Source organism: Lithobates pipiens, unplaced genomic scaffold (genome assembly GCF_037356315.1).
Source record: "Lithobates pipiens isolate NorthernLeopardFrog02 unplaced genomic scaffold, aLitPip1_a1.2 Scaffold_8, whole genome shotgun sequence".
Lineage (NCBI taxonomy): Eukaryota > Metazoa > Chordata > Amphibia > Anura > Ranidae > Lithobates > Lithobates pipiens.
This window is the reverse complement of record NW_027507903.1, coordinates 2476659-2504646: the sequence shown is the minus strand read 5'-3', so window position 1 is coordinate 2504646 and position 27988 is coordinate 2476659. Positions and strand designations below refer to the sequence as shown.

At 45.6% G+C, this 27988-nt stretch overlaps 1 protein-coding gene across 1 annotated transcript in view; it reads right to left on the bottom strand.

Annotated features, from left to right (window-relative positions):
* Nucleotides 1-27988, bottom strand: part of RASGRF1 (Ras protein specific guanine nucleotide releasing factor 1) — a 167675-nt gene that overhangs the window by 44342 nt on the left and 95345 nt on the right. Inside the window, 2 exon segments of the mRNA XM_077472711.1 lie at nt 4885-5055; nt 19703-19828. Of these exon segments, the coding sequence (XP_077328837.1) occupies nt 4885-5055; nt 19703-19828 (297 nt within the window).

The window sequence follows — 27988 nt, the reverse complement described above, 5'->3', positions numbered from 1 at the left end:
ACGGCGCATGCGCCGTAGACAGCGGTGCCCGTCTTCGGGCAAATATCTCCAAAACCGTATAGGTTTTGGAGATATTTCTTGGACCTACAGGTAAGCCCTAATCTAGGCTTACCTGTAGGTCAAAGTGGTTTGTAAGGGTTTACAACCACTTTAAGGCCACGTAGGACCTTACATCCTCTCTTTAGAAAAATTCCATGACAACTGTTCTACTAGATTGGTTTTTCATCATCTTCAGAAAAGTCCCTTGGGGGTGAGGACTAGGGATGAGCCGGACACCCCCCGGTTTTGGTTGGCACCAGAACCTTCGAACAGACTTAAAATTCGTACGAACTTTAGAACCCCATTGAAGTCTATGGGACTCGAACGTTAGAAATCAAAAGTGCTAATTTTAAAGGCTAATATGGAAGATGCTGTCCTAAAAAGGGTTTGGGACCCCAACTCCTGCCCCAGGGGACATGGATCAATGCAAAATTTTTTTTTTAAACTCCGTTTTGGGAGGTGTTCACCCAGATGGATGAGGATGACTGGGATGATGTATCAACGTTACTCGATTGGTCTCTACTAGAGACCAACTCATACAATTTAAATTCCTGCATCGCATATATCTTACTCCAGCTAGATTGGCTAAGATGTTCCCTGCCCATTCACCTGGTTGCTGGTGGTGCAGTTCCCTCACTGCCGATTTCATGCACATATTTTGGAATTGCTCGAACATTCAAGTATTTTGGAAGGGAGTCACGGAATGTACAGCAGAAGTAACAGCTATTCCTATACAGCCTACAATAGAGGTGTGCCTTTTGGGACTGGTGGACAATCTAGCCCCAAAGAGAGTAACTCGTACCTTGCTGACGATCCTAATCTATTACGCTAGGAAAATGATAGTGTTATCATGGAAAAAGCCTAATCCTCCAGCGGTATCAGCGTGGAAGGGTTTGGTTAATAAGGCTGCACCCTTATACAAGGCTACATACAGTAGCAGGGGCATACCACAAAAATTTGATAGGGTGTGGGGCGGTTGGATGAATAGTGGAACCACGGTGGCGGACTGTGTGATACATAATAGTATGCACCTGAGAGGGGCGTTTTAACATGTATGTAATTATCCGACATAAGTGAATGTACCATTGACTGTTGGGAAAAGGTCTCATTATTATTATTTTGATTTGTTATGGTTGTTCTTATTTTCCCCTGAGCGAGGGTTGGAAGGCGGAGGAGTCACTGCTGAAGAGATGTAAATAGTTTTATTTTTATTTTATTTATTTTTTGTGTGGCCCTTTGGGTCTTGTATGTACCTGTTATGTTAACAAATTAATAAATAAAACTTAAAAAAAAAAAAAAACGGCCGTTTTTTCGGGAGCACTGATTTTAATGACACTTAAAGTGAAAAAAAAAAGTGAAATATTCCTTTAAATATCATGCCTGGGGGGTGTCTATAGTATGCCTGTGAAGTGCCACGTGTTTCCCGTGTTTAGAACAGTCCCTGTACAAAATGACATTTAACTGAAAAAAAGTCATTTAAAACTGCTTGCGGTTTTAATGTAATGTCTGGTTCCGGCAATATGGATGAAAATATTGAGAAAAATGTCATGGGTAGCCCCCCTCTGCCCATTACCAGCCCCTTTGGGTCTTGTACATATATTAAGGGGAACCCTGTACACAAATTAAAAAAAGGAAAGGCGTGGTGCCCCCAGGCCCTATATACTCAGAACAGCAGTATACAGGCGGTGCAAACAAGACAGGGACTGTGTAGGTTTGTTGTGTTAAGTAGAATCTGTTTGTAATTTTGAACTGGTAAATTTTTAAAGTGTAGCTCCAGTCAAAAAATCTATTTTTAAGCTTTTTGGAAAACATAGGGAAGGGTTATCACCCCTGTATAATTTTTTGGGCCGTCCATCTTTTTTCATCTCACTTGCTGCTGTCTCCTTCCGTTTGCAAGTAGGAGACGTTTGTAAGGGGCCTGCCCTATATGCGGTGCAGAAATTTGGCCCTAAGGTGTTGGTGTTGCCACAAGTTAACACTGTAAGGCCTGAAAGTGACTCTTGGTGGGCGCTAGACCTCCCTGTCCAGAGAGGCAAGGACATTGCCTTCCACATGGCAGTAGAGAGCCAAAATCGCCTTCTGTGAGAAAAAGTGGCGTTTGGGAACCTGCCACTGAGGAACCGCACATTACACAAACTCACGGAAGGGGGCCGAGTCTACCAACTGAAAAGGCAGCAGTTGAAGTGCTAGAAATTTAGCCAAGCTAGCATTCAACCGCTGGGCATGTGGATGGCTGGGAGTGAACTTCTTTTGACAATCCAGCAGCTGGGGCAGGGACATTTGCCTGCTATAATCGGACGTGGGTGTACTGCTAGCAGAGTGCCCGGAAGTACTTGGCTGTGACACACCTAATTCTACACCTTCATTCCTCTCAGTGCAGGTTTCAGAGAGGACTAAAGGAATAGTGGGGTTGGAGATCCCAGCTGATGAGGAGCAAGGAGAGGTCCGCTTTGTTCTTTGGTGTGGGTCTTTAAGGTACGCTTGCCAACGAGCTGTATGGCAGGTCAACATATGTCTGGTCAAGCATGTGGTGCTCAAGTGGCTGATGTTTTGGCCACACGAGATACGCTTGAGACATATGTTGCAAATAGCAGCGGTGCGATCTGATGCACTCATCTCAAAAAAGGCCCACACCAAAGAACTTTTGGAATAACGCGCAGAGGCAGCGCTCTGCACAGGCGGAGCTCTGCGGTGTGATTCAGTCGGTGTGTTGCCCTTAAGCTGGCCCCAGGAGGGCATCCTGCCTAATTGGAGATGTGCCTCCTACTCCTCCTCCTCCTCCTCTCTCCTACCATGCACCCACGTGGAGCCAGTGACCTCATCATCCCCTTCCTCTTCATCACTGGAGCAAACCTGGCAGTATGCTGCAACTGGTGGAACATGACTGCCAAATTGCTGTCCTTCTTGGGCATCCCCTCTCTCTGGGCTCATGCTACTGCGCCTTCCTCTAGCTGGGTATCATCATCAGAGCCTTCAAAACGCTGGGCATCCTCCTGGAGCATGTACCCAACACTGTGGTTAAACAGTTCAGGGGACTCCTCAGGAGGACATGGTGGAAGGAGTGACTGATGACATTGAGACGAGGGAAGAGGACACATTGGCAGCTGCTTTGCCAGTAGCCTGGGTGAGAGAGAATGAGGAGCATGAGGAGGGCTTGGTCATCCACTCTACCAAATCTTCGGCATGTTGAGGCTCAACACGTCCAGCTTCCGAAATGAAGGACAAGCGTGTCCCATGGCCACGTGCTGATGAGGATACACCGTGTCCACGACCAGCACTGTTGCCTCTAGACACAGAGCCTGCTTGCCCTCTTTTATTGGCTTGTGACTGTCTGCCTCTCCTTGTTGGCCTTCCAGACATACTAATGGCCTGCAGGGAGATGAGAACACCAGCAATTGGGGTAGCTTTAGGTGCACACTGAGCAGATGACACAGTACACGGACTGTAATTACTGCAGCTGCCTGCCTGTGGTATAGGATCTGAAGAACACGAGCAATTGGGGCAGCTTCAGGTGTATACTGTGCAGGTGGCACAATACACCGACTGTATCTGCTGCAGATGCCTGTGGTATAGAAACAGAACAACACCAGCAATTGGGGGTAGCTTCAGGTGTATACAGTGCAGGAGGCTCAATACACCCACTGCAACTGCTGCAGCTGTTTGTGGTATAGGAACAGAACAACACCAGCAATTGGGGGTAGCTTCAGGTCTATACTGTGCAGGAGGCACAATACACCAACTCTAACTGTGCTAAGTTCACAAGAAAAGAAGACACTGTCCCTGCTTATCCTTCTCTCTCTCTGAACGCCGCAACACACTACACAAGGCCGCCGCGCAGGCGGCCTTATATAGTGTGTGGCGTGTACTCTCCTCGCTGCCGGCGCTGTGATTGGCCAAGCATGCGGGGTCACAGTGCACGCTTGGTCAATCATCAGCCAGCAATGCACTGCGATGGTGCAGTGCATTGTGGGCCATGAGCGCCACATGAATATGGCGCGCATGGTCCACAAAATTTTGGCTTCGCCGAACGGGCGAACAGCCGGTGTTCGAGTCGAACATGTGTTCGACTCAAACACCCAGCTCATCCCTAGTGAGGACCTGAGCCACCCCCCCCCCCCCATCCATTCTACTCTTCCTTCCCATCCCATTTTACTGCCGCCACTTTTTACTATTCTCTGAGACACTCCTTTTACCAGTCTGCCCTTCCCATTCCTGTTTTACTGCCCCCACTTCCCTGAGCCACTCCCCTGCCCAGTCTACCCTTCCTTCCCTTCCCTATTTTACTGCCCCCAATTCCCTCTTCTCTGAACCACTCCCCTGCCCTGCCTACCCTTCCTTCCCATTCCTGTTTTACTGCCCCCATTTTCCTCTTTTTTGAGGCACTCCCCTGCCCAGCTCACCCTTCCTTCCCTTCCCATTCCCGTTTTACTGCCCCCACTTTCCTCTTTATTGAGCCAATCCCCTGCCCAGTCTACCCTTCCCACTCCTTTTTTACTGCCTCCAATTCCCTCTTCTCTGAGCCAATCCCCTTCCCCTACCCTTCCTTCTCTTCTCATTTCTTTTTACTGCCCCCACTTCCCTCTTCTCTGAGCCCTAACCTGTTTCCACCACACCAAATCCAACCACAATAACTAAGCATCCCCACCTATATCCCCTCTTCTTAGAGGTCCTTGACGGGTTCACCTATTCCCGTAGATTCTACACTCCGGTACTTTTACCATTGCACACCTGAGATGTACACTAGCGACTTATGGATGCTCCGATTCTATAACGCCATGACCGTAAATGCGTGACATGACCAACTGGAAGTTGAGACTCACTGCGCCTATGTCTATTTGCTCCTACCTGCTGTTGCTAAAGACATTCGCCTGTACGTTTCCTTGGTGGGAGTACCCTCGTTAGCTCCAGCAGTTGCTATGGCAAAGGCGGAGGCTGCTGATAAGTTGCTGCGGCTACTGTCGTGCTCTCGGCAGGATGTCATCACAATGCCGTTATTATAGGAGAAGAGTGTAAAATCTGCAATAAAATTTGTAATGTAAATAAGTGCAATATGTTCAATACCCACATCATGTATCTGCAGTTTAGGGGCCAATTCACAGCATAGAAACGCAGTCTGGATGCGTTCCGGATGTGTTTCTGAATACAGGGTTATAAACACACAAAAGAAAGAGCGCCACTCTAAGTGCAGAATGTCTCAATTAGGGCTACGACTAACGATTATTTTCATAATCGATTAGTTGGCCGATTATTGTTTTGATTAATCGGTTAATAACTTTAAATAAAATAAAAAAAGTGTGGTGTATAATTTAGTTACTATGTAAATTAAAAAAAAAAGGCAATTTATTCTTAAATGTCTCAGTGGTAAATATAAATAACTAACTATATGGTTAGGGAGCAAAATATCTAATATACTCTGAGAATAACAGACATAAAAGATATACTGTATATACTATACTATTAGAGGAGATCTACTGTATATACTATTAGAGGGTGAATCTGGTAAATATCATCAGACTCAGAGATAATTATTTTTTTTTATTAAAAACAAAGTCTTCCTTCAAAAAAAAATGTAATTTTAAGAACGTTCGTTCTATTTTCTAATCGTTAGTGGGGGTCAAATCGATGTTCATTTTCAACCACAGTGACGGGAAAATTTGGAAATAGAAAACTGCTTGGTCAAAGAAATTTTCAGACAGTGTATGTGATTTTCATTCAGAAATGACATTCATTTTAACCACTTTCAGACCGGACCAATTTGCTGGTCAAAGACCAGACCACTTTTTGCGATTCGGCACTGCGTCGCTTTAACTGACAATTGCGCGGTCGTGCGACGTGGCTCCCAAACAAAATTGACGTCCTTTTTTTCCCACAAATAGAGCTTTCTTTTGGTGGTATTTGATCACCCCTGCGGTTTTTATTTTTTGCGCTATAAACAAAAATAGAGCGACAATTTTGAAAAAAACGCATTATTTTTTACTTTTTGTTATAATAAATATCCCCCAAAAATATATAAAAAAACGTTTTTTTCCCTCAATTTAGGCCGATACGTATTCTTCTACATATTTTTGGTAAAAAAAATCGCAATAAGCGATTATTGATTGGTTTGCGCAAAAGTTATAGCGTTTACAAAATAGGGATAGTTTTATAGCATTTTTATTAATAATTTTTTATTATTTTTTTTTTTACTAGTAATGGCGGCGATCTGCGATTTTTATTGTGACTGCGACATTGTCGGGGACCCATCGGACATTTTTGACACATTTTTGGGACCATTGTCATTTATACAGTAATCACTGCTATATAAATGCAGTGATTCCTGTGTAAATGACACTGGCAGTGAAAGGGTTAACCAGTGGGTGGCAGTGTAGGGGTTAAGTGTTCCTAGGGGTGTGTTACTAACTGTGGGGGGGTTGGGCTTTCATTTAGTGTACACTGATCTCTGCTCCAATCACATGGAGCAGAGATCAGCGTCACTAGTTGCTAGGCAGAATGGGAAAATGTTGTTTATACAGCATTTCCTCCATTCGGCCGCTCCGTGAGACGATCGCGGGGATGCCCGCGGCGATCGAGTCCGCGGGTCCCGCGACCGGACTCACGGGGGTCCCGATTTTTCGTCTGAATATTCTCGTCTGAAAATTGATCGGTGTGACCAGCATAAGGCTTGGTACACACCTATGCAGTTTGCGTTTGATCTGTTTCTGCTGTGCGCTTTTATTTTTGCACACATGATTTTGCCGCGATTTGCGTTTTTTGCATTTTTTTTGGCCAATTTGTTGTTGGGCAGAATAAAAAACACAAATTGCTGTAAAAACGCATTACATGCTTCTCTGCAGCTTCTCTATTGAGGTATATTGAACCAAAAAAAAGCACCGTTTTGCGTGAACGTGTCCCCTAAGAAATCATGTAAATGAACTGTAGTGCGTTTCTGCAAAAAACGCATAGATGTGAACCAGGTCTAAGACAATTAGTAACATAATGGGGTTAAAAAAACTCAAATTAGCCCTTTTACAGTACAAAAAAAAAGCAGATGATCACTACTGTAGGGGGTTCATGTTTTTTTTTTTTACTGTAGAACTGTAAAAGTAATATTTACAGTAGCAATTATTTGTTCTTTTTGTACTATAAAGGGCTCATTTTTATTTTTTAACCCCATTATGTTACGGGCTGATTAATCGATTACTATTTTCATAATCGATTTCATAATCGATTAGTTGTCGATTAATCGATTAGTTGTTTCAGCCCTAGTCTCAATAAAAGCAAAATTTATTAAGACAAATGGCAACTCATATTAAGGGAATGTAAAAACGCTTGTCAGACCCGCACGAGGGTCGGGGTGGCCACGGCTCATTAAGATGTCAAGAGTCCTGGGGATCCACTGCTCCACTCGGGTAAGGAACTTGCCAGGGATCATTGTGTTTCCGGGATCTAGGAAGCTTCCCGGATTGGGTCCGACAAGCGCTTTTGCATTCCCTCAATGTGAGTCGCCATTTGTCCTAATAAATTTGTTTTTAATGTGACATGCTGCACTTAGAGTGGCTTGCTTTGTTTGTTTTACTACTGCAGAGATTCCTTCACATCTTCCAGGAGCTGCCTTCCAAGTGCTGTCTTTATCTCAATAATGCATTTTCTGGTCCAATTGTATCTGCTTTGACTTACAGAATCAATTTTTTTGCGCCACCTTTACTACAGATACAGAGTATGAATTTGCACACAGGGGACCTGGAAAACAGGCATGTAACAAATAACAGTCTATGGCAGGCAGGGTTGCTGAAAGCAACCTAACAAAGAAACAAATATCTTAAAGCTGAATTTCATAAATTCATCAACTTTGCAAAAAGTGCAGGCACGCTATGAGTTATGTCCAATTAGGTCCCTGTCACCTCCGGGACTTATCTCTATTACTGGAATGTGACGGGTTCATCACACTCTGAGGATACACTCCTGCTGTGAGAGGAGAAAAGCACACAGATCAGCAATGCCTGCCTCTTCCCTCTGTTGCCCATTCACGGAAGCCTTTATATGTTGTGAATGAGTACAAAGGCTTCTGTGAATGGGCAGAAGGAGGAGAGGGGGCGGGCATAGCAGCTCCAGCAACTCTGCTTTTGAAGGAACAAAGACCACAGAGAGCAGCATCAGAGCTCCGAAAAATAGGATTTTTTGTACTCACCATAAAATTCTTTTCTCTGTAATTCACCACGACACAGCTCCTCTCTTAGCCATTGGGTTGTATACCTCACCTCTAGGAGAAATACTATAGGCAAAGTTGTAATACAACACTCAGAACTTTCAGTTCCGCCCATGGGGGCGGTCCCCTAGGTATCAACCCTCCTGCCTGCCAGCAGAACTCAGTACGTCAACAAGCAGTAGAACGTAAAGATAAAAGGAGGGGAGGGTGCTGTGTCGGTCTGTGAATTACAGAGAAAAGGATTTTATGGTGAATACAAAAAAATCCTATTTTCGCTTATATTCACCGACCGACACAACTCCTCTCTGTAACTAAATGGGACGTCCCCAAGCAGTGACAAACGAGGGGTGGGAAAACAGCATAAAACTTCATCCACCATGGCAAGTGGGAACTAGTGAAACTTTACCCACAAAAAAGAACAGTGCGTGGAGAGATCCACCACAAAATCAGGGTACCCCCAACAGGAATGACTACCCACAACCGCACAAAAAACTGCAAAATGTAATGCAACAGCGCATTAACTAAAAGGTACTGTGTTTTTATCGAAAAAAAACAGTAAAAAAGGTAAAATATTGCATATTCAACTGCAACTATACAGCCGCCTGCAAAACTTTGCGGCCAAAAAACAGGCATCAGCCGATGCACCTTGTAGAACTTGGTAAACGTATGGACAGATGACCAGGTCGCCACCCTACACAACTGAGCGACAGACGCTTGGTGTCGGGAGGCCCAAGACATTCCGATTGCCCTTGTGGAGTGGGCCGTAACCGGATAGGGGGGCACCTAGCCCTTTAAGGCGTAGGCTTGTACTACAATCTGTCTGATCCACCTGGATATGGTGGCTGATGAGACCGCAATGCCTTTCTTGGGACCAGCTACTGAGACAAACAGTGAGTCTGACTTCCGAAAGGTAGCAGCGATAGACAAATACACTTTTAGAGCCCAAACCACGTCAGAGTGTGAAGGGCCACCTCCTTGGGGTGTTTCGGCCTAGGACAGAGAGATGGTAACAAAATGTCCTCGTTAATGTGAAAAGCCGACCACCTTTGGTAGAAAGGATGGTTGCGAACGCAACACCATCTTATCCCATGGATAACCAGATAAGGCGACTTGCAAGACAAGGCCGCCAGATCCGAGACCCTCCTGGCCGATGTAATGGCCACTAGAAAGACCACATTCTGAGAAAGAGTCAACAGGGGAAACACCCTGATATTGCCCCCATGGGTTCAAATCCCATGGGGGCAACGGTGGACGCACCGGAGGGACTACATGACGGACCCCCTGAACAAAGGCACTCACTAATGAGTGAGACGCCAGGGGTCACTGAAAAAAGACAGTCAAAGCTGAAACTTGCCCTTTAATAGTGCTTAACGCCAGTCTCTGGTCTACTCCTTGCTGAAGAAACAGCAGGATCCTGGATATGAAAAGAGAGCGCGGATGCCAACCTTTCTCCTCACATATGGAGATGTAGGCCGTCCAGGTACGATGGTATATCTTCCGAGAAGAAGATTTCCATGCTCTCAACATAGTTGGTATCACCGAGTCTGACAGACCCCGTTTCCTCCACACCTGGCTCTCAAGTCATACCGTCAAAGCCTGCGATGGTAAAGCAGGATGGAGAAGCGGACCTTGAGACAGAAGGTCCTCTCCCAATGGCAGTCGCCAGGGAGTGTCTGCCACCAGACGCACCAGGTCTGCATACCAGGGACACTAAGGCCAATCTGGGGCCACCAGTATTACTGGGATCCCCTCGGCTTCCACTCTGCAAATCAGACGTGGTAACAGCTTTAGTGGAAGAAAGGCATAGATCAGCTGGTACTGATCCCACGGAACCACCAGCGCGTCTGACACGTCCGCCCACGGATCTCTTGTCCTGGACACGATCTTGGCACCCTCTGATTGAGACGGGAGGCCAGAAGATCCACGTCTGGAGTGCCCCACCTCAGGCACAGCAACCTGAATACCTCCGGATGCAACGCCAAGCTCCTGGGTCCAGCATCTGGTGACTCAGATAGTCCGTTTGCCAGTTCTCCACTCCCGGGATGTAAATGGCCAACAGGGCCGGTACATGTCGCTCTGCCCACCGAAGTATGTGAGCGACCTCCCTTGCCGCGGCTGGGCCGCTTGTCCCCCCTTGGTGATTGACGTATGCCATTGCAGTGGCGTTGTCTGACTGTATCCTGATCGGACATCCTTGCAGTCTCATCGACCATGTGGCGAGGCACAGCCTGATCGCTCTCAGATCGAGCAGATTGATCGGCAACTCAGATTCTTCGCCGACCAGAGGCCCTGAGCTGACTGAACCCCCAGTACTCCACCCCAGCCGAAAAGGCTGGTGTCCGTTGTGATCACTGTCCACTTTAGAGGTAGGAACGACTTTCCGGCCTGAATCACCGGGAACCTCAGCCACCAGATCAGTGATTGTCTGGGTGATTGGCTCACCTGAATCTGACAATCCAGGGACAACTGAGATTTGTCCCATGTAGACCAGATCTCCTTCTGCAGGACTCTGGTGTAGAACTGGGCAAACGGTACAGCCTCAAAAGGAGGCCACCATGAGCCCCAGGACTCGCATGCAAAAGCGAAGCGACGACCACCTGCGGTTCATCAGCAGTCTTATCAAGGATCCGAGAGTCTGCAGCTTGTCTGAAGGGAGAAAAACTCTCGCTTCCATGGAGTCTAGCAGCAAGCCTAGGTACTCCAAACGCTGAGTCGGTACAATCACAGAGTTCTTTAGGTTCAACAGCCACCTAAATTCTCACAGAGTCTGCATGGTGATCGCTACATACTCCTCTAACTCTGAGGCAGAAGACATTCTCAGGAGAAGATCGTCTAGATATCCCACGACCGTGATCCCACGTTGCCGTAGCAACGTCAAAACCAGAGCCAAAACCTTGGTAAAGACTTGGGGGCTGATTTCAGACCAAAAAGGAGAGCCACAATCTGGTAGTGGGCTTCCCCGACTGCAAATCGCAGAAACGTCTGCTGCCACAGGCATATGTGCCGTACGCATCCTGGATGTCCAAGGGCGCCAGGGAGTACCCTTGATGGAGTGCAGCAGCTACTGGGCGACTGATTCCATTCAGAACCTCTGCACCTTAACAAAGTGATAGAGGGCTTTTGGGTCCAAGATTGGACGTACCCCCTCCTTCTTGGAAACTACAAACATATTTGAGTAGAATCCTGGAAACGTTCCGATTCCGGAACCGGTACAACCACCCTGCGACTCAGCAGATCCCTTACTGCCCCCAAGAGGGCCTCCCGGCGAGCCGGGGATACGAGTATGCTGGAAGGGAAGACTCTGTTTGGCGACCAAGAGAGCAACTCTATCTTGTAGCCTGAAGAAATCAGATCGCAGGTCCATTGGTTGAAAACCGAGGGGACCACCGGGCTGCAAACTCCCGACGGCGACCCCCCACCCGAGACATGGGTGGGGACAAACCTTCATGCGGTAGCACTTATACTCGCAGGCTTGCGGTTCCAGGGACGTCTTTGTCCGTCCGTGGTCGTCCTGTCGGGCAGGGGACGTTATACCGAAGCTCCAGGCGGATGGAAAAACCGTTAATGAATGGAAAAGGAGGGCCCTTGCCTAGCTCCTTAGCCTTCCTGGCCTTTGGGAGTAATACACTGTTACCACTGGTGCCATTTTAACTAATGCCATCCAAAGGGGCTCCGAAGAGCCGGAGGAAGGGAAGATCCGTCAGGGCTTTTTTAGATGCCTGGTCAACAGACCAGCCTTTCAGCCAAATCAGGGGCCTCAGCACCACAGCTGACACTGAAGCCCTAAATACAGAGGAAGGGCATCCAGGGCCACGTCACAAACGTACTTAAGGCCTTGCACTAGTTGGTCTGCCAGTTTCTCGCAGACAGGAAAAGCCCAACGCTCTCCCAATTCACGGTGCAAAGTTTTACCCACTCAGTCAGTGTCTGCGACACAAGTGCGGATGCCAGTACTGGTCGCACAGCGGACCCCACAACCGTAAACAAGGAACGAGCCACTGCCTCGGCCTTCCTGTCCGCTGGATCCTTAAATGCAGGAGTTCCCACTACCGGGATCATGGTTACTTATTTATCCTGGATACTGGAGGGTCCACGACCGGAGGAGCCGATCACTTTGTGATAAGGCTTTCCTCAAAGGGGTAATGCACCGCCCTGTGTCTGGGGACCAACAAGGTCCGTTGCGTGCGACCCCATTCCCTGTAAGTGAACTTGTCAAAAAGGTCAGATACGGGAACACCATAGGTCAGGGGTCCTCAAACTACGGCCCGCGGGCCACATGCGGCCCGCGGAGCGCATTTACCCAGCCCGCCGGGTGTTTTAGCCTCAGGACATCCTTGTGTTCCGAAAGATGCTTTCGGAACACAAGGATGCCTCTGCGAAGTCCCTGTGGCCCGCGTTTACTTTAAAAACGCGGGGACCGCCGGGAGTAGGCGCACGCAGCGACGTCACTGACGTCCCATGCGTGCACCCATGGAAACCGAGGCGGAGAAGAAAGGACGCGCGCTGGAGGTAAGTGTTTACCAGCGGCGCGTCCCTTCGGCAATGTCCTAAAGGGGAGCACTGTCTATAAAGGGGGCACTGTACTAAAGGGGGAGCACTGTACTAAAGGGGGAGCACTGTACTAAAGGGGACACTGTCTACTAAAGGGGGAGAACTGTACTAAAGGGGGAGCACTGTACTAAAGGGGACACTGTCTACTAAAGGGGGAGCACTGTACTAAAGGGGGCACTGTCTACTAAAGGGGGAGGACTATACTGCCAGCCTAATGTGGGGGACTATACTGCACCTAATGTGGGGGACTATACTGCACCTAATGTGGGGGACTATACTGCACCTAATGTGGGGGAATATACTGCACCTAATGTGGGGGACTATACTGCACCTAATGTGGGGGACTATACTGCACCCAATGTGGGGGACTATACTGCACCTAATGTGGGGGAATGTTGCTGGTATATTGTTTTTATTGGTATTTTACTAATAGCAATTTGGAATCCCTAGGAAACAATGATGTCAAGAAAAAGAGAAAAGTTGACTCGGAGTGTAGGATATTCAAAGAACAGTGGACTTATGATTACTTTTTCATACAGTACAAGGAAAGAGCTGTGTGTCTGATACGCCAGAATATAGTGTCTGTGTTCAAAGAATACAATTTGCGTCGACACTATGAAACTCAACATAAAGATAAATATGATTGTTTGGTCGGAGAAGTGAGAAAAGACAAAATATTAAAAATGAAAAATACATTGACAGCTCAGCAAAATACTTTTGTGAAGCAGAAGCAGCTAAATATTTCATCACTGAGAGCAAGTTTTCAAGTTGCCAAGCTAATAGCGCGCACTGGCAGACCATTCGTGGAGGGAGAATTTGTTAAAGAATGCCTTCTTTCTGTTGCCAAAGAGATGTGTCCAGAGAAGGCCGATTTATTTAGTACAGTGAGTCTTTCAGGACCTACAATTACACGGAGGATTGAAGAAATGGGAGACAATCTGTATCAGCATTTGCAAAACCTGACAAAAAAACGTTCCTATTTTTCCTTGGCACTTGAGGAAAGCAATGATGTTCGTGATTCTGCACAACTTTTAATTTTTATTCGTGGGACGAATGACAATTTTCGAAGTCACAGAAGAGCTTGCTGCACTGTAGAGCATCAATGGAAGAACTACAGGAGAGGATATCTATGAAAAGGTTTGCCAAACTGTGAATGGTTTGGAGCTGGACTGGGCTAAACTAGCCAGTGTGACAACTGGTGGTGCTTCTAGCATGGTGGGGTCTAAGAAAGGAGTAATTGCTCGCATTAACCAAGAGATGGACAAACATAATTATTCTCATCCAATAGCCATACACTGCCTCATCCACCAACAAGCGCTGTGTAGTAAATCACTGAAGTTTGACTCTGTTATGACAATTGTGGCATCTTGTGTTAACTTCATTAGAGCTCATGCACTAAACCACAGACAATTCCAGGAATTTCTGTCTGAGCTAAATGCTGACTATGGAGATGTTCTGTACCACACAGAAGTCCGTTGGCTGAGTCGAGGGAGAGTTTGAAATGTTTCTATGACTTACTTCCACAGATTACAGCTTTTCTTCTTTCAAAAAACAAAGAAGTACCAGAGCTCAAAGATGCAGAATGGAAATGGCACCTTGCCTTTCTAAAGCCGCGTACACACGGGCGGACTGTATGGCGTACTTAGTCCGTCGAAACACATTTCAGCGGACAGTCCGCTCTTGTGTGGGCTTCAGCGGACTTTTTCAGCGTGCAGTCTGGCGTACTAAGTATTTCGGAATTTCCGTAATACTGTCCGTCATACTTTGGTTTCAGCGGACAGTCCTCTGTGAGTAGGCTAGTTCGACGGACTAAGTATGGCGCATGCTCAGAAAGGATTTACACGGCGGAAGGTTGCATTGCTGTGTATTGGACTTCCTATTTCTAGTCCTGTCGTACGTGCTGTACACGTCATCGCGCAAGCTTTCGACGGACTGTTTGTGCATCCGTGTGTGGTCAAGTCCGTTCATTCGAAAGTATGACGGACTGTCCGTCGGATTGTATGACGGACTAAGTAGGCCATACAATCCGCCCGTGTGTACGCGGCTTAACAGATGTAACAGAGCTACTCAACAGTTTCAATGTGCAACTTCAAGGAAAAGGGAAGCTCATCTGTGATATGCAATCACATGTCAAAGCATTTGAAGTAAAATTAGGCCTCCTCATCAAACAAGTGAAGGAGGAAAACTTCTGCCATCTACCCACAACTCAAAATCTGTTAGCGGAAAAACCATTGGTTGCATTCCCAAACAAAACATAGTTACATAGTTAGTAAGGTTGAATAAAGACACCAGTCCATCCAGTTCAACCTGAGTGAGTGTCTATTATTGTCCCTATCCCTGTACATTGCACACTCACATTGGTCCCTACCCTCAAGGAGCCCACAACCCAAGGTCCCCATTCATATACTAGGGTCAATTTTTGGACAGAAGCCAATTAACCTACCTGCATGTCTTTGGATTATGGGAGGAAACTGGAGTACCCGGAGGAAACCCACGCAGGCACAGGGAGAACATGCAAACTCCAGGCAGGTAGTGTCGTGGTTGGGATTTGAACCAGCAACCCTTGTTACGGCTAGGTGAGAGTGCTACCCACTACACCACTGTGCCGCCCAACATGTGTGGATTCACTAGAAAAATTGCAAAAGGAGTTCGAATTTAGATTTAAAGAGCTTCATCTCCATGAACAGGACATACAGCTTTTCCGTGACCCATTTTCTATTGACATTGAAAATGTGGATACAATTTACCAAATGGAACTGGCTGAACTGCAGAATTGTGACTCTCTGAAAGACGCATTCAAGTCAAGCAGCCTTCATAGTTTCTATGCATCTCTCCCCTCTGAGACATATCCTCATCTCAGGAACCATGCACTCAAAATGGCAACCATCTTTGGCAGCACTTATGTCTGTGAACAGACTTTTTCCAGAATGAAACATCTGAAATCTCCAACCAGATCTAGACTAACGGATGAACACTTGCATCACTTGTTACGACTAGCAGTGACAAATATGGAACCGGACATTGACCATCTCATTAGCCAAAAGCAGGCCCATAGTTCCCATTGAAATACTGGTAAGTTTGTTGATTTAACTTTACTTGTTCTTCATTTTAAATATTGTATTTATCCCCGTTTTGTTTCTTCACTTCAAAATAAGATATATGCAGTGTGCATAGGTATTGTTCATAGTTTTTTTTTTTTAACTATAGTCCGGCCCTCCAACGGTCTGAGGGACCGTGAACTGGCCCCCTGTTTAAAAAGTTTGAGGACCCCTGCCATAGGTGAACATGCTGGCTTGCTGGACCCAAAAGGGACCGGTACATCAGCAGGGGGACCTGCTGGCTCCTGAAAGTTCAGGGTATCACGCACAGCTGTGATAAGTGCTCCAACAAGTGCTTTGTCGCGCCCGGACCCGGACAGGGACTCATCCTCACTGTCTGAACGGTCCTGGTCAGCGTCATCTGACAAGACAGAGCAGGACTCACCAGCCTCAGCAGGGCCCGAGTCTCTGTGTACCAGAGCTCTCCCCAGAGGACGGGGGGAACAGGGGCCACCTTATTGCACCCATCTTCCCACGCACCGCCTCCATCTAGCAATGAACGAGTTGAGGACCGCCATCAGGGCGCGGTTGCCATTGCCTGGATTTTGGGGGAAGAAACACTAGTTTCTGAAGCCATGCTGACCCTATCCTGTCTGCCACCCGAAGGGGACTTAGGACAGTGACAGTCCCGCCCTCCCTGAACCATGGACCTATGGGCCCGCAGGGTTCCTAGGTCTTTCTCCTTCACTAGGCAAAATTAAACTGAGTTCTGCTGGCAGGCAGGTGCGTTGATACCTAGGGGACTGCCCCCATGGGCGGAACGGAAAGTTCTGAGCTTTTTTACTACAACTTTGCTTAGTATTTCTCCTGGAGGTGAGGTATACAACCAAATGGCTAAGAAAGGAGCTGTGTCGGTCGGTGAATATAAGAGAAATTATCTTACTGTAGAACAATAAACATGTCAGATGTGAATAATAGAAAAAAAAAAAATAATCTACAAGGTGGCAGACACCTCATTGGACTTAACTCATGGTATGCCTTCAGTTTTCACAGAGTACCTGAATTCCTGGATCTTCAACTTTAAGACTGAAGCAGGGTAAAGGCTGGAGTTCATGGGGTTGCTGGAGCAGGTTACAGGCCGGGGTGCAGGGAATTACTAGAGCAGGGAGCCGTCTGGAGGACATGGGGTCACAATGGGGCAGATTGTGGGTAGGGGAGCACATGGTCACTGAAGCATGAGGCGGAATGGAGTCTATGGGGTCACAGGAGCTGGAAAAAGGCTTGGAGGACCCAGATAACAATGGGGATCACACAGAAGCTGGGTACAGGCTGGGCAAACACTGGGAACACGTGATACCATGGAGAAGACACCGGGGAGGCACTAGGAAAAACTTGGGAAGACTAGGGAACATTGGGGGTCCAACTCTTAACATGTTGATGCATTGTTCCAAACTGGAGCGAAAGGCCAGCTACCCTGCTCCAAGACAATTATTTTTTTATTCAGATTTATTTATAAATTTTTTCACAATCCTTATAAAATAAAACACGACATAACTATACAAAATGCACTTTTCCTTTTTTTTTTACAGTGTTAGTTTAAAAAAAAAAAAAGTGTTACTGCAAATAAAAACTGTGCATTTTATTCTGTGATTTGTCCAGGTTTAGAATGACACTTATGCCCTGTACACACGGTCGGTCATTCCGACCACAAAATCCATCGGATTTTTTAGGACAGATTTTGTCCGAAACTTGTGTTGCATACACGCGGTGGCACAAAGTTGTCGGAAAAAACGAGGCGACGTACAACACGTACGTCGGGACTATAAACGGGCCAGTAGCCAATAGCTTTCGTCTCTTAGTTTATTCTGAGCATGCATGGCACTTTGTCCGTCGGAATTGTCTACGCACGATCGGGAATTTATGCGATCGGATTTCGTTGTCGGAAAATTTTAGATCCTGCTCTCAAACTTTGTGCGGCGGAAAATCCGACAGAAAAAAAGTCAGATAGAGTCCACACGCGGTCGGATTTTCCTACAACATAATCCGATTGGACTTTTTCCATCGGAATTTCCGACCGTGTGTACAGGGCATCAAATTATTCTGGTACAAAGCATTGCGGAGTTAGTTACCTTTTTTTTTTTATGGGACAAGTGTAAATTTATGTTAAATGTGTAAAAATATTAACAAACAAAACAAAATCAAAATTTTTTAAAGATAAATAGGTAATAAAAATAGAAAAAAAAATCTGCAGTAAAATAGTTGAAGGGAAAAGGAGAATAAGGCGTTAATGGGGGCTGATTAGAATAAACAAATAAATTAAAGAGGAGGGCCGGTTTAAAAAATAAATAAAAATTAAAGTCAGCAGCTGCAAACACTGTAGCTGCTGACTTTTAATATGCACACTTACCTGTCCAGGGCGCCCGCGATGTCAGCCGCCCGAGGCTGACCCGTCCCTCCGTCTCGGTTCCCGTCGCCGCCATTTTGGCTAAGGGAAACAGGCAGTGGAGCCTTGTGGCTTCACTGCCCGTTTCCTACTGCGCATGCGCAAGTCACGCAGTGCTTTGTGAATGGGGCGCGCTGTGTTCTGGGACACAGAACACAGCGCGACCCATTACCCAGAAGACGCCGCACGGAGGAGAGAAGACCAGAAGATCTCCGCGGAGGAGGAAGAGGCAGATTAGGATGATGTGCCTAGCAACAGGCATTTCTGGTAAATTAAAAAAATATTTTTTTTTCATTTTTTTTCTGATTTTTTTCTAATTTTTTATGTATTTTTTTTTTCAGGGTGGCCCTCCACTTTAAGGTTTAATAAGAGGTTAAATAGAGGAACATTTTATTAAAACAAACTTTTTGAGTTGATTTACAGTGGTAGTAAATGCGGAAAAATAAGTCAGATTGCTTATTTACAAGCTGAAGCTGCAGAAACCTTCTCCGAGTATACAGTGATCCTGGCTTTGATTAAAGTGGTTGTAAAGGTAGTTTTTTTTTTTGTTTTTAAACTTCTCTATACTTACCTGCTCTGTACAATTGAATTGCACAGAGCGGCCCTGAACCTCCCATTCTTGGATGCCCCACCTGCGCTCCTGGCTCCTCCTCCTCTATGTTCAGTGCCCCCACAGGCAGCCACTATGAGGGCACTGATGTGTGCTCGCTCCCGAGCCCCGCGGTTGTGTCCATTGATAAAGACATCGGGACTCGACCCTGCCCCCACTCCCGCGTCACAGGCTTTGATTGACAGCAGCAGGAGCCAATGGCTCTCGGTGCCCCAGCGAAACGAGTAAGACCCAGACAAAGTGGAGAGAAGACCTGCAGATGTGCACAGCCCTGGATCGAATGAGGGCTCTGGTAAGTAAGGGGGGGGGGGGGATGCTGATGCCTAAGCAATTCTTACCTTAATTCAAGGAATGCATTAAGGTAAAAAATGTTTAGGCTTTAGAACCACTTTAATCAAAGCCAACAATTATCGTATACTGGGAGGGGGGTTCCAGAAGCAGGGCAGAGAGACTGGACGTGTGTAGCATGTCCTGTGTACAACAATTACATTTTTGTTTTGGGTTGTGTGTAGCACGCCCAAAGTCTGGAGCTAGTTAAGCTCGTACTCGCATAAACGCAGGTGTATGAGCATAAATACATTTCCAATGCCTAGAATACATTATTTTGGCCAGTAGAATGCATTCACACTCAACACCATGTACCCATACATGTGAGTACATACGCAACATTAGAGGCATTTTTTTATGCCATGTTCCGGTAGAAAAAAAAAATCTGCATATTTGGGGCATCAATCCATACACCCATGTGCATGAGGCCTTAAACTATCCATAAGTAGAGTGTGCTGAATGAACTTTTTTCATACGTTACAGAACTATACGGGAAGCGGTTTACTCACCAGCAGAGTTTCGGCCACGCTGAGAGATTGGCGTAGTTGGTGAGCGAGTTGGAGATGTGTCAGTCTCAGCTTCATCACTTTGTGTCTGCTCAGTGTCCGACTCTGCTCGGCAGGAACTCTCTGAGTCTGTGAAACGGAAACAAAAATCAATATCTGGATAACAACATGACTAACTGGTTACCCATCCAGCAATGGGGTGCTAGAACCCCAGACTTTGTTTCCATAAGTGCTTATAATCCTCCTCCAGGGCATAAACCAATAGTAATGTACAATATGATGATGTACAAGGGGGAAATAATAAACGCGTCTTATTGCAATCTCTCCTGTACCATAATGTAAAAGCTCCTCTGAGAGCTGAAGCTCCATAAACTAACTGGCACTTGGGCCACAACTAGAAAAAAAATGACAACCTTGAACCATAGAAACCCTGTAGTAGTAGTAGTAGTAGTAGTAGTGGTGGTGGTAGTAGTAGTAGTAGTATAATAGTACACAGAGCCGTATATCCAGATGTGTAGCTAAATCTGAATGGGGCCCCTCATATCGCATTTAAAAAAAACATTTATTGGCCAGTTTCAACCCTTGAGCTGCTATATAAATCATAACACCATGTAAAGGCTGAATACATGAGCGAAATGTTTATACGTTATCAGTTTTACCTGTTAAATTATTCTCTTTTTTGTGCTCAGAAAGACGGCAACTCTGACCAAACACATAGGGCGGAGCTTAGTACTGTGACGTCATTACATAACCAGAAGTGTCCTCCGACACTTACTGGATGCCGAACTGAAGAGGAAGTAATCAGCGGTGTTCCTTATTGGCTATTCTTTTATGGAAGCTTGAGCCCTGGAGTGGTTGCCGTTACATCATGCAATATATGATTTCTCTATAATTTGGGTCTCATATTTCTGGTTAGCTTTTTGTTGTGCTCTCAAGGTGGTGAAGATTCACTCAGAGTGTGTGTGTGGGGGGGTTGGCCTTTGCAGCGCTGTAAAAGTGATCGGATGACTTTACAAGACAGATGCAGCCATGACCCTGGTATACCCACTTGCAAGTATTGAATCATCATAACTTCTGGATTCATCTGTCACATAACTTCTGGATTCATCTGTCACAGGATGTTCCTCCATCTCCTCTGTGTAAAGCTGTGCCAGCCACTTACCCCAGTCCCAGGCTCCCCAAAGGAATGGGAGATCTCAGGAACAGCAGCCCTTCAAAGCACTGTAAAAGTGATCAGGTGGTTGTAAAACCACCCTGGTCACTTTTACAAAACAGCCGATCCCTGGTTGAAAAAACAGTACCAAGATCATAGCTACAACTGCAGCCATAATCTTGTAATAACCACTTGCTGACAGGATAATAAAAAGTATGTTACAATACAACTACTACATGATTAAAGCGAAAGTTCCACCTTTTTTTTTTTTTTAAAGTTCCTATGTTCCCAATCCCCCTCTGGTGTACAGTGCTAAATGGACATTTTTTTATATTTCTGGGCGGCACTTCCTGTCCCGGCCGCCTAGGCGATGATGTCATGGACTCCTGGGATATCAGCATCATCTATCCCAGGAGTCTTCGGTAAGGCCTAATAACGAAATCTCACAGTATTTGTAGATTGGAAATTAAGTTATCAAGGAGGAACCCGGCTCCATTTTGGAAGATTTGGATCTGCCGGGGGGAAGTGCAGCCTTGGTGTTCCTCTGCAGTGGAGCCTTTTTCATTCTTCTGTAGGATCCTTTATTTTTCCATTACAATAATCAATTAACAAGAACACTGGGCCATACAGGATCCTTTACTACATGAAATAAGTACCATTGTTGGTCCTTCTTGCAAATAGCCTCTAATACAGGGCTCGACAAAACCCGGGGGCCAGGTCGCATTCGCGACTAGAAATAGCGACCTGGCGCCTGGGGCAGCACAGCTGGGGGTATCCTGTCTCCGTGGACCCCCCCAGTGTGATCGCGTCGGGCCATTCCGCCGGCGGCCGGTAATTGAGGCTGCGGCTTTGAGGCCTTCTGCGGTCTTATGATTCCTTCTGGAATCTGGCGCCCTCTTGTGGTGGCCGTTGGTATGACAACCAGCAATGCTAATGGAGCTTCCTCTGCCTGTTATTTTATTACCTGCCTATCTCCTTCCCTTTATTTAGAACCCCTAAACATTATATATATTTCTTATTCTAACACCCTAGAGAATAAAATGGTGGTTGTTGCAATACTGTCTGTCACACCGTATTTGCGCAGCGGACTTACAAGCGCACTTTTTTGGGGAAAAATAATTTAGTTAATAAAAAAATAAGACAACAGTAAAGTTAGCCCAATTTTTTTTTTATATTGTGAAAGATAATGTTACGCTGAGTAAATTGATACCCAACATGTCACGCTTCAAAATTGCACCCGCTCATGGAATGGCGACAAACTTTTACCCTTTAAAATCTCCATAGGCGACGTTTAAAAAAATTCTACAGGTTGCATGTTTTGAGTTACAGAGGAGGTCTAGGGCTAGAATTATTGCTCTCGCTCTACCGATCATGGCGATATCTCACATGAGCACAAGTCCGGATCGCCGTTACCGACCTGGCTCCTAACTTTTTAAGCTGGCTCCTAGATTCCAAGCAAATTTGTCAAGCCCTGCTCTAATATATGTACATACATGTCTGGAATGTCTTTAGTGAGATTCCATGCTGACCACATGCTCCATGCCCTCCTATGTGGGTGGGGGCCTCTGTGGTCATGTTTTGGAGGGTACAGTTATTCTATTAAATTATATGATTTCCAATGAGTACTGTTCATATCTGTGCAACATCAAGTCGCAGCGACTTCAAAGTAGTCCCTGCACTACGTTGTCCCGACTTTGATGTGACTTGAGGTCCATAGACCTCAAGATTACAATCGCATTACTTCAAGTCACGTTGAAGTTGTGTCAAAGTTGCAGCAAAATCATGTCAAAGTTGCGTCAAAGTTACGAAAGGGGCCTTTGTCATATTTTAGTCAACTAAAATCTTAGTTAAATTGTACAAAGAGAAAGAAAATAGGAGGGGACTTTAAAAGGCACCAATGTAGACACAAAGTGGTATCAAATATAGAATATTTTATAGTTAATTTATACATACAGTTTCAAATTGATGTAAAGATAAAAAGAACATGCAAACAAAGCACATGTTGCATACAAACAGAAGAAAGATTGCTGTAAAAGAAGTCTGCCCTACATTGACATGTCTCTAGTTTTGAAAGATATCAAGGCAGGATATAATCCTAAAGGCCTATGTATTTAAATCTTTCCCAACATTTCCAAACTTTCTGATGATCTAAAGGAAAGTTGGGAGGACAATTGTCATGCTCTAGGAATATGATGTTCTCGGTATTGAGATACAACAGTATTGAGATACAACAAACCAACAATTTTTTTAATGGATTTAGATCTCGTAATAAGTTTGAGGAACTAAACTCTAAATTTAATTTAGATTTGGAAACTTACAATAGACAGATATTAATTAATAAAGACAAAAAAAATTGAGAGGGATAGAAGAGCATTTGTCGGCCAAAACGCATACAATTGGAAAGCAACCAGTGGCGGCCCGCCCATAGGGGGCTCCCGGATTCCGATAAGCCCCCCGTCCCGCAGACCCCGACAACCAACGGCCAGGGTTGTCGGGAAGAGGCCCTTGTCCTCATCAACATGGGGACAAGGTGCTTTGGGGTGGGGGGGCCGCACGCCCCCCCTCCCCCAAGGCACCCCCCATGTTGAGGGCACGCGGCCTGGTACGGCTCAGGAGGGGGAGGGGGCGCCCGCTCGTCCCCACCCCCTTTCCTGGCTGGCCGGGTAGCGTGCTCGGATAAGGGTCTGGTGTGGATCTGGGGGGACCCCCACGCCGTTTTTTCGGCGTAGGGGGTTCCCCTTGGAATCCATACCAGACCTAAGGGCCTGGTATGCTCTCGGAGGGGGGAACCCACGCCAATTTTTTTTTCAGATTACATAAGGGGCATGGTTTATGAGAAGTGGGAGGGGCCAAAATGATGGGTGTGGTCATGATGGGCGGGGTCATGATGGGCGGGGTCTGGCGACCCCCCATCCAAAAACTTCACCAGCCGCCACTGAAAGCAACATGTAGAAAACTTTATAATATACAGTCAACACAAATGTCTCCAAGATCTAATTGTACTGACTCAAATATTCATTCCCTGTCTGATTCCGCCTCTGCTTCACGGGTTTTGTCACGGAGCGACAAATACAAAGCCTTTCGCAAAAACGTCAAGAGCGCACACCAAGTAACAATTATAAAATCCGCAGAAAAAAAGGCGCACTATGGAATCTGAATTTTCTTCACAACTCTCAGTCACGGTGTCAGGTGACATTTCTGGAGGTGGTCATTCACTAACCATGTCTGCTGTTGGGCCCCAGGCATCTGGGGAATCCCGAGCCTTACCTCATCCCTCCACATTAAGGGCTACTGTTTGAATACAGACTTTGTATCCTACTTTCCCTCCCTCTCCTGGTTCCCTCACTCCGCACATCCTTTTAGATCCCCATCGTCTCAAACCAGGCAAGGGGATCGATTCTTAGGTCATTAACCTTCCTTCGATCATAAAACAGGATTGAAGGTAATCAATTTATCTTCTCATTCTTTGTCGTTGGAGGAGATGCAGGTCCCCTCCATGGGCCTGAGTTTCTGTCCCACGGCTGAGATTGATAAATTCACAGGTAATAGCTGCAGAGAATGATTTGGTGGGGGTGGCTCGGGGACAGTTTGGTGGGTGTGGGATAGGCTTCCCCGAATAAATGAGTTTTCATGTTTCATGATTTAATGTTTGACAAATCCTCTGAGCCAGAACCTGAATACAAGCTATCTATGTGAGAATGTAGAGCCCTTCATGATTTGACACTCCTATATGAAGAATGTCACTGCACTCCATTGAGTCGGACGACTCGGTGGACCTAATTGATCAAATAGACCTTGAATCATTGCTCTCAGATACGAAGATAAATGACCCTCCTCCTGAACAAATTACATTGAAAGAGAAATCTCAAAAATTTCCCTCTATTCAATATAACCCCATTGTGTCTCTGCCTTTATTAAATGTATTACCAGATCAGTCAAAGGGATACCTGGTCGTGGAGCTGTTGACGTTAATTTGTCTACAGAACATCACCAGGCCCTATTGGATTTACGAAAAACTCATTGTTTATAATCAAACCCACTGACAAGAGGGGAAACACGGTGGTCATGGACAAAAAACGATTATTGTAGGATGTGTATGGACATCTTAAACAATAAAGAATGGCACCACCCAATATCTGAATCACGAATAGAGGACTTCAATCAAACTTTTTGGTCCCTGATCACCCATGCCCTTGAAAGTGCAGTCTCTTTAAGGAAACTAGGGACTTCATGTACATCAAGTTTCCAAAAATCCCCATGTTTTACGCGTTACCACAAATCAAAAAAAAAAAAACAAACAAAAAAAACCCTGGTAGGCCCATTATTTCTGGCAACTCCAATCTCACTGAAAATGGCAGTAAGACACTTTTTTTGGCCATTTGTTGTACGCTTGTCATCACATGTCAAGGATACGATCCATTTTTTGCAACTAATTGAGGACTTGAATGTTCCACCCAATGCAATATTGTTTACCATTGATGTAGAAAATCTATATTGTTCTATCCCACATTCAAGAGCCATCCATGTTGTCAAAACCATTTTTAATCAAAGCATCCAACATCCTAAAGCTACTTTCGATGTAGTGTTGTGGTTACTAGATTTTTTTCTTAAGACACGTTTTTGTGTTCATAGACTCCCACTTTCTCCAGGTCCAGGGCGTAGCGATGGGGACTTGTGCCCCTCATTGTTTATAATCAAACCCACTGAGAAAAGGGGAAACATGGTGGTCATGGACAAAAAACGATTATTGTAGGATGTGTATGGACATCTTAAACAATAAAGAATGGTACCACCCAATATCTGAATCACGAATAGAGGAATTCAATCAAACTTTTTGGTCCCTGATCACCCATGCCCTTGAAAGTGCAGTCTCTTTAAGGAAACTAGGGACTTCATGTACATCAAGTTTCCAAAAATCCCCACGTTTTATGCGTTACCACAAATCTAAAAAAAAAAAAACAACAAAAAAAACCCTGGTAGGCCCATTATTTCTGGCAACTCCAATCTCACTGAAAATGGCAGTAAGTGGGTTGACACTTTTTTTGGCCATTTGTTGTACGCTTGTCATCACATGTCAAGGATACGATCCATTTTTTGCAACTAATTGAGGACTTGAATGTTCCACCCAATGCAATATTGTTTACCATTGATGTAGAAAATCTATATTGTTCTATCCCACATTCAAGAGCCATCCGTGTTGTCAAAACCATTTTTAATCAAAGCATCCAACATCCTAAAGCTACTTTCGATTTGGTGTGGTGGTTACTAGATTTTTTTCTTAAGACACGTTTTTGTGTTCACAGACTCCCACTTCCTCCAGGTGCAGGGCGTAGCGATGGGGACTTGTTGTGCCCTATCCTATGCCAATCTGTACCCGGGGGAGTGGGAGTGTTCCTTTTTACTTTCAGAAAACATCTCATAATTTTCTTCATGTATCTTGACTTGGTTAAGATACATAGATGATATCTTTTTAATTTGGGACGGTCCAGGTGAGTTGCTACATGAATGTCTTACAACCATGAACTCTAATCAGTACAATCTCATTTTTAACATGTCATCCAATTGTCACCGAGTTACCTTTCTGGATTTACTGGTCCAGTTTGATGAGGGAATCTTGAATAGTAATCAGTATAGAAAACCCACTGCAGGGAATACGATTTTACAAGTACACAGCTTCCATCCCAAACCCCTAATACAATCTATTCCCTACGCGCAATTTTTGTGACTCAGACACAACTGTTGCGATGAAGAAAAATTGAATAAAGCAGCTGACAAACTCAAAATTTTGCCTCCGTAAAGCTTATAAATTGAGCAATTCAGCAATCTCGATCGCAACTACTGTTTGGTCCTTGTCCAACTACCAAAGATGACACTACGTTACGCATAATAACTCCTTATAGTGTACAACATCATATGGTCTGAAGATTTGTTCAGAAATACTGGCATTTCCTGACTTCTGACCCTCAAATTGCTAAGATTATTACACCTCATCTTCAAATTACATTTGAAAGAGTCCCCTCTTTACATGAGAAGTTGGTATATTGGGGAGGTGATTGGAATCAGTTTATATTACAGAGGGAATCCCGGTGGATTTCTGGAGTGGGGGATTATCTTGAATCCCGTTTTCCCCCCATCATGGACGCATTGTTCATTGGTGACCACCTTGGGATCAGGACCTTCTGGCCCTGGAGAAGTTGCGCAATTCTCAGCATTGGGGGTCACGTTCGTGTGCATCCGATGCTTTGGGTCTGCGTGCTGGCATCATCCCGATTCACGCACTGCGGGCCTTGTCACGGCCGGAGGTGAGATCATGGATCAAGCAGAAGTGAGGCTTCCGTACCGTGGTGCGCGATGGGGCAAAGCACGCCCAATGTGGCTCACGGCAGTTTGCACCGTGTTTGCCTTTGCTATGCAAGAAGGTTCAGCCTTATTGGCTGTTCTCTGCCCTGCTACACTTCAAGGCCCATTATTGGCAAAATGCCTACAACTCCACCTCCTTTATGCATATGTATAAATGGTGATACACGTCCCTCCAGCAGCTTATGCACACCGCCTAACACAGTAAGGACTGCTATGATACATTGTTTTATCAATCTATCTGGGGAGTTGGCTAAATGAATATTATGGGGGGTTTTGAGCTGTATCCTTAATTGAGATCGGGATTCTCTCCCCCTTGCGATCTTAGCAAAGCATTTTCCCTGATTCTATGCAGAGTTGACAGCTGTCAAAAAAACCCCCCAAAAAACAGGCAGTCTGCCAAGTTTCGCAACATTCCTCAGCAGCTGAGCCAACTATAAACATTGTAACATTTTGTTCTTTAGATCAAAGGAATGAACTTCAGTCTGTTAAAGAGGAAGTAAACCCTGATGAGTTTACTTCCTCTTTGATTCCCTGCAAAGGTAAAGCAAAATGGACTACTATGCATCGCATAGTAGTCCATTATGTGTCACTTACCTGACACAGGAGCCAGCGAATTCACCGCTGTCCCCTGTAGTCCGGAGCATCCATCTTTTCGGTGGGTCTCGCTGCTCCGCTGCTGTTATTCGGCAAAGCCGTGATGACGTCACTCCCGTGCATGCGCACGGGAGCCTCCACTCGCGGCATATTGCCGTTGACAGCGGCGCGCTCAGTGCGCC